Raw genomic sequence first — 16,897 nt, 5'->3', positions numbered from 1 at the left:
AGGTGAAAGATACAGTTTGCTAAAACAGACTGAGTACTTTCTGAAGGCCTTCAACCAAAGACCGAAGTAAGAGAAAATTGCATGCAGCTGTTCTCTCAGCAGTCTTTCTCCACACTCACATGGAGTCACTAGGTGAACTACTTTCATAGCACAGATACTGGTACTGCCAACATACAAATGACATTAAATTTCCTCTCTGCTTTACTTCATATGACATTATCATTAATTCCCAGATGGCCCAGTTTTTGAATGTGATCAACTAATGTTTGTGTGTAACCAACCAAGACCTAGAGAGCTTTTTAAAAACTATGGCAGTGAGAAAAAAAAAAGCACTCTGAAGCATTGACAGTGAATAACTGTCTTTTGGCACGACTGATGACTGCCAACCAAGTCATTCTGTAATGCATCTCAGTTAACACCTCTGCCACGACAATTTCTGTAAACTCATCTTCTGTCATCTGTATTTCATTAGAAACTCTACTCTGCCCTTAAAAAGGATATTCTAAATTTGCTCATGCTTTTGTTGTTTCTGATCTGGATCACACACTGAGCAACACAACCATATGGGCCATCAATGCCTAGAAAATCATCAGCACCGGGTCAGCTCTGCTTGTGGAAGCTCACCTAACCTGCCTTGCTCAGTACCCCGGGCTTCCCGCAGGGCCTCGAACCCCGCTCGTGACCCCTCGCTCCTCTTGTACTCAGCAGTAGGAGTCTGCTCTGGGATAAGAGTCACAACAAGGAATGAGGCGAAGCTGAGCTCTGTGACAGACACAGGGGGGTGGCCGGGACACCCCTGGGGCCGGAGGACCGCTGCTGACATCGCCACTTTTCACTCCCTACCGCACAGGCTCGGCCTTCCGTGCCCCCTCCCCTGACACGACCAAACACCCGGCCCCTGCCCTGGCCGCCTTCCCTCTCCATCAGGAACCCGCCCGTCTCCAAATCGAAGTCTAGAAGGGGGCCCTGCCGCCTCCCCTCACCTGGGGGCTCCCCGGGCCGGGACGGAAGGAACGGGCGCACCTCCGCCTGCGCTGCGGAACCACGGAATCAGTTAGGTTGGAAAAGACCTCTGGGATCATCGACTCCAACCTGTGGCCCAACACCGCCATGTCAACCAGACCATGGCACTGAGTGCCACGTCCAGTCTTCCCTTAAACACGTCCAGGGACGATGACTCCACCACCTCCGAGGGCAGCCCATTCCAATGTCTAATCACCCTTCCTGTGAAGAGATTCCTCCTAATGCCCAACCTAAACCTCCCCTGGCGCAGCTTGAGAGTATGTTCTCTCGTCCTGTCGCCTGTTGCCTGGGAGAAGAGGACAACCCCCACCTGGCTACACCCTCCTTTCAGGTTACCTCTCTGCCAGCTCCGTCCCCTCCGGTTGTGCGAGTGGCGTCGCTCCCGCTGGCGGAGCGGGGCCAGGGCGATGCCGGCGGGACCGAGCCGGAGCCGCCCCCGCTCCGCGGCCTCGGGCCCGACACTGCGCATGCGCGGCGCGGCCGCCGCGGCGCTTTCCGGGAAGATGTCGGCGGCGTGGAGAGCGGCGGCGGCGGCGGCTGCCCGAGCCCCGCTCCGGGGGCGGCTCGCCGGGATGCGGCCCCCGCGCAGCCAGCGCCGCTCGCCCGCATGGGGGGCCGTCGCCGCCGCCGCCGCCCTGGTCGGGGGAGGCTGCCTGGCGGTGTGTTACAGCCGGCGGCCGCCCGTGATCCCCACGGTCCTGGCTCAGGTAAGGCAGCAGCATCCCCACTCCCGCCGGCCGGCGGGGCTGGGCGGGCGTGCGGGGAGCCGGGGCCCGGGGGCGGACGTCGGCGGCCCGCGGGTGGGTCGGGGCCGCGGTGGTCGGACCCTGTCGTGAGGCGGGACTTGGCTGCGGGAGCCCTCCTGGCCCCGGTGGTCCAGCAGGTAATGCGCGTCGCCGGCCCCCGTGGCATCAGCAGCGTGTCACTTGCGCCGAGCAGACTCGCCTCATCGACACGGACTCCGCCGATTTCCGCAGGGTTTGCCTTTGCACGGAGCACTTCCCCTCTCCCCTTGACGGCCCTGGTTGTGCCGGCCGATGGACCCGTGCACAATTTTTGCACAGACACACGGCCTGTACTGAGCTCCGCGTTTTGCTGGTAACTTTCGGGGGAAACTGCTGTTAAGGCAGTCATGCATGTTTTTGTCTCTTAAAAAATTATTTCACGAAAGTATACTTTTGTAGTTCATACTTTGTCTGAAATGCATCACACAGAATGATTTCCTTTTACTATGTCTAAAATGTGTGTTCTGGATGCTAAAATGTGATTGCCTTGGAGCATCAGGGCACAATTAGAAGGGTATGCTCAAGGACAGACCGCTATTGTTTACACAAAACTCTTTGTACACAGTTGCCCAGCTTTATCCTTTGCATGGAGGCTGTGAGCTTTTTCCTGTTCTTCCTTCAGATAAGAAGTTACTGTCAATTAGAGCTGATTTGTTACTTCAGAGCTGGAAGACCTAAATGCTTTGTAGGCCAGAGGGTTTGGGTGGATGGGGGAAGAGGTCAGTCTATGCTTGCAGTGCCATTCATCTACTTATATCTAAGAGGTTTTGGAAGTATTCAACAGTTTGTATGCTTTGATGTCTTACCTCTTAACAGTGTTTAAACAGGCCGAACTACAAGCAGATAAATACCAACCTTTGTTCTTGAGGACAACCTTTATTCTTGAGTCAAGAACAAAGAATGATTTTTTAAATATATTTTTTTTAATATTGTACTATTCAGTGTGGAAGATATCTAAGCTACATCTTCTTAGAAAACTCAATTTTTATTAGATAAGCATTTTTCTAAACAGATTATCTAGTAGTCCTGGTTCCTTGGACAGCACATGCTAAACTTTAATCTTCTGTATACATCTCCTAGCTAGGAAAGCATGTATTACTTAGTAGATGTCCTACTGAAAACGTATCTTCTTGTTGTTTTTACGTTTAATTATGTGAGTTTTTTAAGCAGCATTGCATTACATTTTAAAAGTCTTTTAAGTCATTGAGACCAATTTCATATATGCATGGAACTCTTGCTTAAATAGATGTGTATGTAGGTATATATAAAAAGTGTTAAATGTGGGAAGTAATCACTTTTGAAGGGTGTTGAATGAAGGGGTGTCACTCTGGTGCTGATGTGTTCTCGTGGAGTAGCTTCCCTGTAACGCATGGACAGTCCTACGAGTATGCTTCTAGTAATTCTCAGGAGGAAGTCCAAAAGTCTAGGACCTATTTAACTGATTTGGTTTTGGAGATGGTAAATTGCTGGACTCTGCAAATGTTTAGTAGTTCAATTTGAACTTTTCAGTTTTCCAGTAAAGTGATTTTTGAAGAAGCTAGTTCTCCATACGTATTGTACACCATATTCCTGCAGGTAATGTACATTACTGAGCTTTTTGAAACTACCTAAGAAATGACCATGCAGAGCATAATGCTGCAAGTGGATTGTGAAAGCTACACACAACAGAGTGTACAGAGGAACAGAGTGATAGAGCCAAAGAGGCACACTGCAGGTCTTTTAGGCAGTTTAGATGCGACTTGTGGCTTCTGATTGATGGAAAATATTCCAAAGTGAAACAGTGTTGAAACAAGTATGTCACCTTTATTACAAGTTTTGAAGCCGTCTTTTTTTCAGTTCAGAGTTTGTGGAATCCTGAGAAATGGAGATTCTTTTCACGTTCTCATAGTGGATAACCTTACTTTCTGTTATTATTCCTTTTCATTGTAACTAATCTTAACCAGCCTTGCTTGAGCTTATGCTCACAAACAATATGGAACTGTTTGTTCCTGTTGTAGTATGCTATGTAGTGGGAATGTTGGCAGCATGGTGTGTGAAATAATAGAGGTTAAGGCAAGTATTTGAAATTAAACAGCCTAATTTTCATTGTCTTTGTAACAGAGGAGCATGTAGTGGAAATGTTTATACTTCTGTCTCATCAACAAGGCCTACTGGTTACTCCTGAGAGTGCTGCGAGATTATGCTACAGTGCTTCCCAATTTTCCTTGGTAATAGTCTTGACTGTTGAATTGCTGCAAAATAGGTTGTAATTATTTAAAATATTTGACAGAGTGAAGCTGACAAAGTGACAATGTATCTTCATGCTGTAAAGGACCAATATAATAAGATTTTATGCTTTTCAGCCGCATTACATTATGTTTAAAAAGTTCTGTCATTAAGACCAATGTCGTGTCTGTGTGTGACTCTGCTGTAAGCACAATTTGAGCCACTGAGTAACTTTCATTCTTGTCCTAAGTGAGACGTAACTACCATTAGTAACTTTGTTGCAGAGACAAAGACTTCACTGTAAATATGTCCTGTTTGTTTAGGTTAAGTAGTTGAAGTCGGTAACTCTATTTAGATTTTCAGTTTTGCTTGCTAAAACTAGTCTCTGTCAAAGTAGTCAGACATTTTTCAGCTTTTCCTTGTTTTAGGCAATTTTAGACATACAATTTCTAGTGAAGCTGGCAAACAGCATGCCAAAGTATATATTTTTTTTTTTAAATTCAGTATTTACTTTTTTTTTTTTTTCTTCTGAAGCTTTTGAATATTCTAAAATCAAAGACTGATACCTTTGGCATGTAGTTTTTTAAATCTGTTTTTAATTCCAGTTCTTTCTTCTTGCTGGAGTGGGTTTAATCCTGCTCATATTGGTTAGTGGCACTTCTGACTTACGCTCAGATTAAATGAAATCCAGCCTGTGTATGAGTCTATGCAGAATCAATGGTCTTGCAGGGTCAGATAATCTGTTTACTTTTTGTGAGTTGTATGGATAGTGTCTGTTTTATTTTGTAGTGGCTTATCTTTGGTTACGGTGTTTTAATATAATTGTTTAGTCTGACAATAAATTTTCAGTTCAGGGTTTTCTGTAAAACTTTGGGCCAGGTTTTTGTCACTATTTTCACTTATCTGTTCTTAGTGTACCCTAAGTGGTTAACATTTCAGTAATAAAACTTCCTATATTTAGTGTAATATTATGTCAGATGTAGTCTTTCATGATTTATGAAGTTACTTTCATTCCCTATCTCCATTTGCTGACCTACTGTTTAGAAACATATAACTAATATATGTTGGAGTAAGTGTTGCTTGTAAAATGCTACAAAGATTATTATAGCAAAATGAACATAATATTTCTGAAACTTTTTTTTTTAATAGATACTAGGTTTTGGTTCTATCTACACTTGTTATTTACCAGTGAAGCTACACTGACAATACCCAAACCAGATATAGCTTGTGTTGGGAAAAACTAGATCAATTTTCATTTTTTTAATAAAATGAGCTAATCAGCTTGTATCTAGAGGAGAAAAAAAGAAGGGAGGGAATAAGGGCTTTTGTTCTAGCAGTGTAACTCAGAATGGGGATTTATGTTGAATTCCCTAGAAGTGCTTCTTCTATTATCCTAACCAACACAGCCAGGTCAAAAATGTTCACACGGCACTGCATACTGCATTGATACTATACAGGCTACTTTTCTTCTTCAGTAGTGGAATTCAAATGACACAATGGTATATGGTTTGTAACCTTGATCAGACTTGCAGTATTGTCTCTTGTGCCTTGATTTTCTCAGAGCTTGCAGTTTGCTGTCCTAACACGGCCCACTCCAACTAAATTAGGAACTTCCCAACGGACTGCAGGTTCGATTTTAGACGGGCGCGAACTGCAAATGATAAGAAAGTTCTGAGAAGCAGCAGGCTGCCAGAGGCAGTATATCCTGCCCCTGCTGAGTTTTTTATGGCCATGTGTAGGTCACTCGCTTCAGAAAGAATATAATTTGATTTGCCCTTGAAAAGTTGCCATCCCTGCAGCATGTCACAATTTGTGCCAAGTCTAAGTCACTGTTTTCCAAATGAGGCTGACTGGAGTTGTTACTAGCACATATATGTGCAAAGCTTTATGTGTGCAAAGTCTTGTCTGCTTATAGACATTATCATGTTTCAGCATTCTCTGTTTAGGGTTGCAGGAGCATTAGCTGGTACTTAAATATTTGATAAAGCTTACCTGAGGTAAAGAGGAAAACATAGCCTACTAAAAGCCTTTTTTGGGGTCAATTCTTGTTAATACTGTTACATGATTGCAGTGTGATTGGTTCTCTTTCTCTTACCTTTTCTACTGCTGCTGTCCTGCATCAGCAATCTTCTTCAGTTATTCCAGATCAGAGGAGACTCAGTTTTTGTCCTGGAGGTCTTAAATACATACATTGTATTTGATCATACTGAAAATATTAAGATAGTGCTTATAACAATTAACAAACACTTTGTGATAATTTGCAAAATATTTTTAAGTGTCTGAAATTCTATTTAAAATACATTTATTGAAACAACTCTATTTTGTACTGCATTAATATTTTTATTTCACTTTAAACTGCATTAAATGTTTCATCATTTTTCGGGTGTCCATGATTCTTAAGAGATGCAAAGACGGGAGTGGTGACTCTGTATGTCGCACTACCCACACACTACATGGGAGTGGCAACTTTGTATGTCACAATATTAAAACTATTATTCTGCACAACTGGGAGTAAAAAACTGTGAGTGATTAAAACTAGAGCTTAGATTTGTTTTCCAGGTCTCTATGTGTACCCACCACAAAAATGTGTGTACAAAAATGTACATTGTTTAAAGAAACCAGGATACCGTAAAAGATTCTCCAAATGCTAGTTTGTTCAGGGAATGCTCCCTTGGTTCTGTCACTGTGGAAAGGCAAAATAGTATACAAACAAATCTTAGGGCTATAGAGAACTCAGTACCACAGCTCATAGGATAATCTAGGGAGAGCATATATATTAAATATAATTTAAGTTTATCAAGGGTTTAGTAAAAGCCTCTGGACTCCCAGAGGAAGTTCATAAAAATAGCTTTAAAAGTTTTGTAATCCTGCCTGTGTTTTTTGGTGACACTTTGAGATGTGAGCTGTGTCTCCAAAGAGATTGAGCTGAAATATAGTTGTTTTAGGCAAGCTCCAATATTTTGTGCATGGTTTCTTCTCAGGTAAAATTTCCAACCCAGATCAATAAAAAATTTTCAAAATAATGTCTGCTATAAGCATGTTACCTGTCTAGTATATATTTGTTTGATTGGTAACTTCTGGAAAAAACATCCAAAACAATTGTAATCAGTTGCATGCAGGTCAAAACAGCATTTTGTTTAAATCATCTGAATTAGTTTCTACAGAGCAGTGGAAGGAAGAAGTGCATAGCTCTGGGATTTTAATTGGTTTTTTACATATCCGTAGTTACCAGGATCAGTTTGTGACTTAAGTTAGGCATACACTGCTTCTAGGTCACGCTTTCTCACTCACTATATTTATGTGGTTTTGGGGTTCTTTTTGGAATAGTGTTACTTAGAAAAGTAAGCTGTGCATAATAACTGCATATAAAGGATTTTTTGGCCAGATAAAAATACACATGTGATGTTTAAATTCAGTCACCAAATAGAAAAAAAGAGCGTATTTCTTATACATTAATAATGATTCCTACAAAGTTACATGTTAGTGCTTTGAATTGTGAGACACTGATGAATTGTGTTAGAATGGGAATTTTTGTGAGGGCATCTTTGTAATGTTTTAAAAGCCTGGTTCATGCTGAGGAAAGAACGTTGCTATTAAGATGAGGTGTCTTGATAAACATAGAATCTGGGATAAAATTGCATAAGGATTTGTAATGATGTATAGAATTGCCTGGAGGGAGAAGTGTGGTTCTAAAATAGTCGCAGAAAGGATATGTGCAGTCTAATCTAAGAAACATACAAGAGGATTCTTGTGTTTACTCTATCATCAAAAGAAAAAGTTTGCCTGCTTTTGATGGAGTAAAAATCCCAGGATAGCTTCTTTTCTCCTAAGTAATATTTTAAAGTGTTTATCTTCAAGTCTTTATTCTATTAGAAATTGAGAATGCAGATGCGCATAGACGATTACTGGGATGCTCACTAAGTAAAATTAAGCATGTATAACATAAGTCTGCGTCATAATGTTTTAACATGCTTTTGAAACTTAGTGCAAATGTTTGTAATCCACATCAAACAAGCTGCTTAGTGATGGCTTGCAGGCTTCAGAGAAGACTCACAGTGGAATTCAGCTTGTGTGAACCTGACCACAGGGTTACATTATTAATACTTAAAATCTATGTAGTAAAACAATGCCATGTAAAAGTAATGAAAATTATCATTGCTGTTGTGGCTTGGAGCATCTTTAGGCAAGGATTGTTTGTTTATTTCTTTGGGTTTTTAAATCACTGTCTTGCTTTACAGCTTCCTTAAAGGAAGGGACAACTTCCTCAAAATGTCCTTCTGTCTTTTTGTATCTTATCTTGCTGCTGGTTATTGTTCTCCTTGCTGCTGTTCTGAGTGGAGCAGGACACAGCACGCAGAGCCAGGTAGTGGTTCCCTGCACAGCCCTAGATTTCTGTTCTGGTTGTAGCATAGTTGGGAAGGTGTTAGAGGATTCTTACTGCATCTTCAGGTTGTATCCTTGAACCATCTACAAGATGGTGCCTTTAAATCTTCCTGATGAAGGGCCTGCAAGACTGGCAGCCTTTGGAGGAGGACCCAGTTGGATTCAAGGTGCTTTGAACCCCTGGTGTTCCTTTCCAGCAGTGCCCAGCACTGGAGAGGCTCCTTATCCAGCTGTGGTGAGCTGCAGGCAGTGCTCTTGTTGGCACGTGGTAGCATCCATCTCTCTGCCAGCTTCATGGTTTATTTTCCACTGTATCTTTACTGCTATATTTACTATGTCAATAAATATTACCAAAAAAAGCGTTGTCATGGGTCATGACAAGGCAGTCATCTCAGTAGGTAAATGCATTCAATAGATTTGCTGAACAGAAAATGGGTAGTCATTTTTTTAATGAAATGGTTCAGGTACCTATATGAAAGAGACCGTTTAACATAATTTATACACGTGCCTTCTAATTCAGGTATATCATGTGAATATATTCCTATTTTTTTTTTCTTTACTGTGCATCTAGAAGTTAACGGAAGTACTACAATTGGTTTGGTTCCGAGTGTAAATGACTTGTAACATTGTTGCCTCCAAATTCATCTTCAATGAATGAGTTTTGGATAATAGTTTCAAAATATTCTGAAAATAGTGTGTGCTCAAAACATGCATTTTTAAACAACATTGCTCCTTTTTTTAAGCATTGATAAATATACATCTCCCTTGAAATTAGATTGCTAGCTCAGCCTATCCCGATCTTTTTTCTTTACCTTAAATGTGCTTCAGTATTTCTGAAACTGTTCCTCTTGTGCAACCAGTGGGGGTAACCTTAGCTACCTCTTGTTTAATTCTGTATTTCACTGTGTTATGGAAATACTGTATGTATCAGGTATCCATCAAGCAGTCTAAATCAATAACTGGGATATTAAATATATCACAAACATCATTCTCATCATTAGTGACATACAGACATTGTCACGTTATGTGCCTAAAATAGAATGTGGTATAGGGAGTGTGGAATCTGTAGGACCATGATGTTATAATTAATTATACCCTTACATATTACTTATGTATGTGCATTTGTTTCACAACTTTAAATATATGGTGGTAAGTGGCGTTTGCTTCAGTATCCTTTTCAGCTTTTTGAATGTGAAATATTTATATCCTGAAGTTCCTGGCTTTGAAAATATTAACATTTATTCCCTTCTCTGTGTGCATGGAGATTCTCTGTGCAGGTGTCTTCATTGATACTAAAACAACACGATGTCAAATGTAATCTTAGAGGTCAAGGTTAAAATTTAGCTATCTATCTTTCATCTGATCTGTCACCTTTTCCTTGAATTCACTCTTGCTATATGACTTCAGTGATTAAATAAAATCTAGCTAACATTCTTCTAGGCACTTTGATACATTCTTGGACAGATTTGGACAGATGGGGTGAGTTAAGCTGCATGGTTTTGTGTTTTTAGCTAATGCAGTAAAAGGTTAGTGTTTGAGAATCTTTGGCTGTTTATGTTAATGGACAAACATAAACAGATAAAATAGCTTGCCTGAAAACAAAAAATAGATTGATTAGAAAGAGTTGCACAAAATAATATTCTGATTTTAAAGAAAAGAACCTCTAGAAGAAACTAACATATATTTAGTGGTGATATAAGACTTTTTCTCCAGTAAATACAGTAGATGGTTTCAATGTAGATCTTACAAAGTTTCTTTTTCATTTGGTTTCTTAGATGGAAGCTCTGTTTGCCTTTTTTTTTTCCTAGAAACTTTGAGCATATTGATAATTACCTTTTCTTTTTTTAGTTTTTGTAAGAAAAGATCTGTACAAGCTGTAGTGACTATTCTCCTATTGGTGCTGCTTTGTACTGTTCTCCAAATGCATTTGCTGGTTAGCGTGAGAGCTCTGTATTACACTTAATTGTAGACTTTTGTGTAACATTGTGGCTGACTGAATATTCCTGGCAAGTGGCTCAGCATTTTGGAAACATAATCTAGGCAGAAAGAACAAATAACTCAGAATCTAGTTTAAATAATCATCCGAGATGGAACTGTGTGAAATGCTCGTTCAGAACACGTAGTAGACTGTAGCTCCTTGGTGCTACTCACTGAGCTTTTTATTACGCGTAGAACTAAAAGACAAGAGAAGGGAGTCTTGTCAGCTTTAAACACCAGACGTCATTTCAAGTAGTTCCTCAAGGTTTGTGTCCCTTTCAGGGTAGGAAAAATTTCAAGAATGACTGTCTTGCACTCACGTAGTCTATAAAAAGCGCTTATAGCAGATGTAGCTAATAAACATTATCGGTACTGATACCTTCCCTGCTCCTTTGCCAAATCATCAGAGAAACTCCTTCATCTGCCTCCAAAAACTGCACAAACTCTAGCACAGATGGAAAAGTTATGTGAAATGAAGAAAATTGGTGTTTCCAAATACTTTTTTCTTAATCTTCCTTTTTTTTTTAAAGTAGGCATTTTCTTTGATAATGCCTTTTATTGGGCATACTGTGATATTACAATAATATGTTAACAAATAATGCTGTAATGTTAAAACAACATATACTGAGCTGCATGTAAAGCTATGTACATATATATTTGTAATGTAAATTTAGATATATTAGTAAGGATATGTATGCATATGTATAAAATATACTTAAAATACAGACTGTGCGAATACAATAATAAAAAATAAATATAAGAATGTGTTAGTAGAGAAATTATGGAATTTATTTTGAAAGTTTCTAGTCTAAATGGAGGTATGATATATGCTCAGAATTTAAAGGACGAAATCTGCCTGAAGTTCTATCAAAAGCTTCTTCTGGTGGCCCTGTAAGAGGCAGAGGTCTGTGTGCTGCCAGATCAGGCTGGGCTTTGAACTTGACTGCATGGGCTCACTGATGTGAGATCTTGCCAAGGAGAAAAGCATGAAGTTCTGTCATATTGTATTGCTCCCCATCACGAAATGGACTTTGTAATTATATTTTATGATCTCACAAATTTGCCAAAATGAACTTTATTTTTCAGGAGAGAAAAGTCTTAATGGTTACGTATTGACCACATTATCTGACAGTCTGCTTTTCCTTTTATATAACAAACCTTAATAGCATGGCTGACAGAATAATTGGTTTGGAGATATAGTGCAGTTTCTGTACCAGTCCTCTCTGGGCTTGTTTTTGAAGCAACTGTGGACTTGCCTAGTAATTTGGTGTTTTTAATGGCAATGCAAAATCAAAATTATACTCAGCATGGAGACTAAGAAAGTGCTCTTTACTTTATAGCCTTATGTTGTTTAAATGCAAAGAGACAGTGGTCTCAATAGCCTGGGGTTGTCACGATGAAATGTTTTCCCTTGCTCATTACACTCTAATGACTTTCCCTCGGGTTATAGTTCTTACTTGGAAATGCAGTAAAGCTGATGGATAAAACATCTGGCACCTTTTTTACTGAAAAATAGGCTTGATCGTCTTAGGCATCAGGGAATACAGTAGTATCACTGCTGTGTTTGGGAATAAGTAAACAATTATAGGCTTCTGCTGAAGATGTGGAACAGCAGGAAGAAACACTGTAATCTCCAAAAGATGAAAAACACAATATGCAACATGTATCAATTTAAAACCAGCATTTCCCAGATCAATTTAGATGATTTTATCTAATGTAAAGCATTAATATTAAATCTGTACTGTTCAATAAGCAACAAATGAAGTGAATTAATGCTTGGCTTAGTTATTCATGTTACAGAATCACAGAATAAGCTCGGTTGAAGGGGACCCTGAAGGATCATCAAATCCAGCTCCTGGCCCTGCACAGGACCATCCCAAAGAGTCACACTATGTGCCTGAAAGTATTATCCAAATGGTTCTGGAACTCATTCAGGCTTGGTACTGTGGTTCTTAGATGTTCTTCATGAGACCCATCTCCACTTAAGAGAAACTTTCCTACATTTCGTTGTCGTCATTTAATCCCGATTGTCAACTACGCATCTCACAGCCCCTCGTTCCCTCTCTCCTTGGGGGAGGGAGCCGGAAGAGTAAAGAGGAGAAAACTTGTGCATTAAGATACAGACAGTGTAACAGGTAAAGTGAAAGCTGCATGTGCAAACAAAGCAAAATGGGATTTTTTTCACCACTTCCCATGGGCAGGTAAGTGTTCAGCCATCCCCAGGAGAGCAGGGCTCTGCTATGCATAATGGTGACTTGGGGAGGCAAACACCATCACTCCAAACATCCCCTTGTCCTCCTTCTGCCTCCAGCTTTATACACTGAGCATGGCGCCATATGACACCCCTTGGTCCGCTGGAGTCAGCTGTCCGGGCTATGTCTCCTTCCAACTCCTTGTGCACCCCCAGTCTACTCACTGGTGGGCTGGGGTGAGAGGCAGAAAAGGCCCTGGCTTTGTGTGAGCCCTCCTCAGCAGTTAGGAAAACATCCCTGTGGGTATCAACACTGTTTCCAAATCCAAAAGACAGAATTAATTCTTTTCCAGACATGAACAGCACAGTTGTGTCCACAGTAGAACATCCTGGGAAGTTATTTGTTTGTGTGCTTTAAAAGCAAGTTTTATTGCTAACCTGCACAGATCAGAGAAAACCCTTTTTCAGTGCTTCAGACAAGTGCAAGATCTGGTTTGTCTTTCTGAAATGTTTGTGTCACTAATGCAATTTAGGGGAATACTTCTTTTCAATGGTACAGTTACAGCAGCTACCTGGAAAATGTGGATATGTTTTAGCAAGTTTGCAGTCAGAAAAATTAAGTCTTTCATGTTCTGATTCTACAGAAATCCTGTGGCTAGGCACATAAGGAACAAGTGAGTGATGGAAAGAGAGCTACTAAAACAATACGCAGATTCCAGTGGTGTTCAGCTGAGTAAGCTCTGCAGTGTGTAGATGCTTTTCCTGCACTGTGACTTGTTTTGTCTGCCATTATTTTCTTCTAACCCTCCACCAGATTATCTGGCAGAGCATGCTGCTGCTTTTTCTTTACTTAAGTGAGAATTTTTTAAGCTCTGTGAACTCTTTTCATTTGAATTGGAGTAGACATCCTATTAACCATTAAGACCATCCTATAGGGAAACTTCTCAACAAAATCTTAAAATATATTTGGATTAATTTATAATAGTGAAACATACTCTATTTTGTCATACACAGGTAAAATGTGTGTTGTAATTTGTCGTTCAAATTAAACCAACTTCTGTATTATATCAGAGCTGGAGTTTGGTTTTATAGCTTGCTTGTTATTGTATGTGTGTGTTTTACTGTTGCAGTATTTCTCCTTCTGGGAAAAAAAACCAATTGTTAACTTTTTCACATAGAGCTGTAGCTAAGCACTTCTGCAAAGGCATTTGTGCTTGTCTTTTTGAGCTCTTTCCTGGAAATTTCTTGAAAAAGAGTACTAAAGATCTAAAAAGTCATAAGTAACAGCATTTAGGCTGTTAGTGTGTCCATTGAGGAAGGACACAACATGGAAAACAAAAATAGCAAAAACTAAAGCAAGTTTCTGTTTCTGGATTTTAAAAAAAATCCCTTAAAACTTTAGATTTTAGTTTAGCTGAAGAACCATAATGAATGATAAACAGTGTAAAGGGTATAAAATTACTTTTTCTAGAACACACAGTTTTCTTTTATTCTGAATATACCGATTGTTTGTAATGTTCCTGCTCAATCTTCCAGAAAAATACTGTGGGAAATTGCTGACATACTTTTTTCCTAACTGCTGTTAAATTTGGAAAACTGACAATGTCATATTGCCAAATGGTGTTGCATTGTTATTCTTTAATTTTGTGTTCTTGCTTCTCTTCAGCCTCAACAATGAAAACTATAAAGAAAAATCTAAATATTTAGGTGCACCAGAACTGTTGGATGCGCTAATTGAGCAGAGTTTGTATAGCAATAAATACTAGATTCTTTATATTAACAGTCTTATGGAAAATAATGCACTTTCACTGATAGTACACCATTTGTTTACTGAATGCTTTTCACGGGTGCCTCACTTTATTATCTGCAGTGCAGAGTCCCTCGACAGTACTGCTTCTTGAAATGACAGCAGTGCAATCAAGATGCATTGTCAGAAATCATGGAACCTAGTCAGATTCCTTGGTGTAAAACTTTTAAAGGAGTGTGTTGTTTTCCAGTACAGATGGGTTTTTCCTTGCAGGGTACGCTCACTCTCTCTGGCAGTGGTTGGAGGTACCACTTCCAGTGTTGCAGAGTTCTGGTACTGACAGCAAACAGGGAGTGGTTATCCTGAGAGTCATCACATGGCTGAATCCTTTGTGGGTAGGATTTGTGAGACTGTAGTTGTGGGAGTAATGGGGCATCTTTATTCCTTCTTCATCTCCTGTAGCCTGTGGGTTAGGTCACTCTCCATCACTTCCAGGAGCAGCAGACTCCATGTGAGGGGCTGATGTGCCAGCAGGAAGCAAAACTACTTCCATTGCTGAAGCAAACATACTGCTCTGGGCTCAGCTTTGAATGCAGAGTTAGAAGGTGATGAGTAATGGAAAGCAGACACAGTGGCTCTGGGCCAAGCTGCGTAGGGATTAAATTCTGGATGTGGTCTTAATAAGATGGAATGACACCCTTCCATATGGTTCAGTAGTGTGTGTGTGACTGTGTATCACCTCGATGAATTCGTGTTGCGTACATCGGGTTCTGGCCATCGGAAACACCCAGCTGATGTGACTAGACCCCTGTAGGTGGATTTAAAAGTTGCTTGCAGTTCTTCAAAGTGTATAAAACTTCATGCATACAGTATTCTTTGCATTCTGGAGGTCATGATTAGGCTGTTATCCTGCTATGTCAGACCTGGAGACTGTAAGTTTCCCATCACTGCGTGCTCGTGGGATGCTTCTGGCCCATTGAGTGTCCCTGTGAGTGTGAGTGGCAAAACAAAGTTGATGGACCCAAAATCCTTTATTTGAGCAGCTTTTGTAACTGGGAAGATTGCACAAGCTTTTTGGCCACCACACCAAGCTATAGAACATGTCTTTTCTGTTGGTAAACTTTGAATAGACAGATGATGAGTTACTGATGATGATCAGGTTATGTTGACATAGCCATGAGACAATAATGATGTGCTTTTAATTGTGGATAGGGCATTGGTCCTTCAGGCCATAATTTGCAAAGAGCAGAGAACATGAATAGTTTTCATAAGAATTTGAAGGTGACATGCTAGCAACACTATGCAAAGCATGCCTGTGCATCAGCTGAATAATTTTCTATGTTGAGATATTTTGCTGAATGTGTGAAACTTCTCCTATAGGCAGTTCATAAAAGCAGTCGTTCAGCTTTTGTAGCAAAAATTTCTTTTATTCCTTTATAATATTGGTCCTGCAATATTCCTGTTTAATATAATACTTTTATAGTAGAGGAAGCAGGGGATAAGAAAGTGGATCTTTTCTTCTCCAGGGACTTCTCTACTGTATTTTTGAACTGATACATGCCTAAGGCACTGAGGAAAGCACCCTGTGTTGTTGCAGTTATCTCAAAAAATGTTATTCTATGCAATAAGTATATGAAATAGCATAATTCATTTTGTGTTATTCATAAAGTAGGTATCCATGAAATGTCTGACATTAAAAGAAATTATATAGCTGTTATATATATTCATAAGCAACTTCTGTACCACATAGCAATGATGAAACAGTGCTTTGACAAGAGAGTAAGTGAAACTTCATGGTAGGATGATGTACTTGTCATATGTGTTCAGAAATCATAAATCAAGCCTTAAAATTGAACTGGTTGAAAATGTAATGTTTTTATTTAAGGTCATGTGAATTCTTTTTACTAGTTTTGAAACTCCAGGCCTGAAACTTCTGATCGTAAGGGCTAGAAGCATTTAAGTGAAAGATGAGATTCTTTCTCACTATTGTGAACAATAATGTGACTTTCATAGAATTGTAGAATATTACGAGTTGGAAGGGACCTTAAAGATCATCTCCAACCCCCCTGCCATGGGCAGGGACACCTCTGACTAGACCAGGTTGCTCAAGGCCTTATCCAGCCTGGCCTTGAACACTGCCGGGGCTGGGGCATTCACAGCTTCTCTGGGCAACCTGTTCCAGTATCTCATCACCCTCACAGTAAAGAATTTCTTCCTAAAATCCAGCCTAAATTGCCTCTCTTTCAGCTTGTGCCCATTACTCCTTGTCCTATCACTGCAGTTCCTGACAAAGAATCCCTCTCCAGCTTCCCTGTAGGCCCCCTTCAGACACTGGAAGGTTGCTGTGAGGTCTCCACACAACCTTCTCTTCTGCGGGCTCAACAGCCCCAACTTTCTCAGCCTGTCTTCATAGGGGAGGTGCTCCAGTCCTCTTACCAGCTGCATGGCCTCCTTGGACTTACTCCAACAGTTCTGTGTCCTCCTTATGTTGGGAGCACCATTACTGTGCTGGTCTCACCAGAGCAGAGGGGCAGAATCCCCTCCCTTGCCCTGCTGGCCACGCTGCTTTGGATGCAGCCCAGGATG

General features: G+C 40.4%; 1 protein-coding gene across 3 annotated transcripts in view; it reads left to right on the top strand.

The window, feature by feature from the left end:
• The first annotated feature begins 1,511 nt into the window (after nt 1–1,511).
• MICU2 (mitochondrial calcium uptake 2) overlaps nt 1,512–16,897 on the top strand; it is a 142,435-nt gene continuing 127,049 nt past the window's right edge. For all 3 annotated transcript variants that reach the window (XR_006015339.1, XR_006015338.1, XM_042023954.1), the window contains exon 1: nt 1,512–1,730. Coding sequence is in view for 1 of the 3 variants with exons in the window: in XM_042023954.1 (XP_041879888.1) it covers nt 1,527–1,730 (204 nt within the window). In the remaining 2 variants the exon portion in view is untranslated. The remainder of the gene's footprint in view (nt 1,731–16,897) is intronic.

Source organism: Corvus kubaryi, unplaced genomic scaffold, assembly GCF_017639235.1.
Source record: "Corvus kubaryi isolate FWS band 111438036 unplaced genomic scaffold, C.kubaryi_AGA036_p1.0 37256, whole genome shotgun sequence".
NCBI classification, from domain to species: Eukaryota; Metazoa; Chordata; class Aves; order Passeriformes; family Corvidae; genus Corvus; species Corvus kubaryi.
Note: the sequence above shows the minus strand (reverse complement) of the source record. Positions and strands in the feature narration are given on the sequence as shown.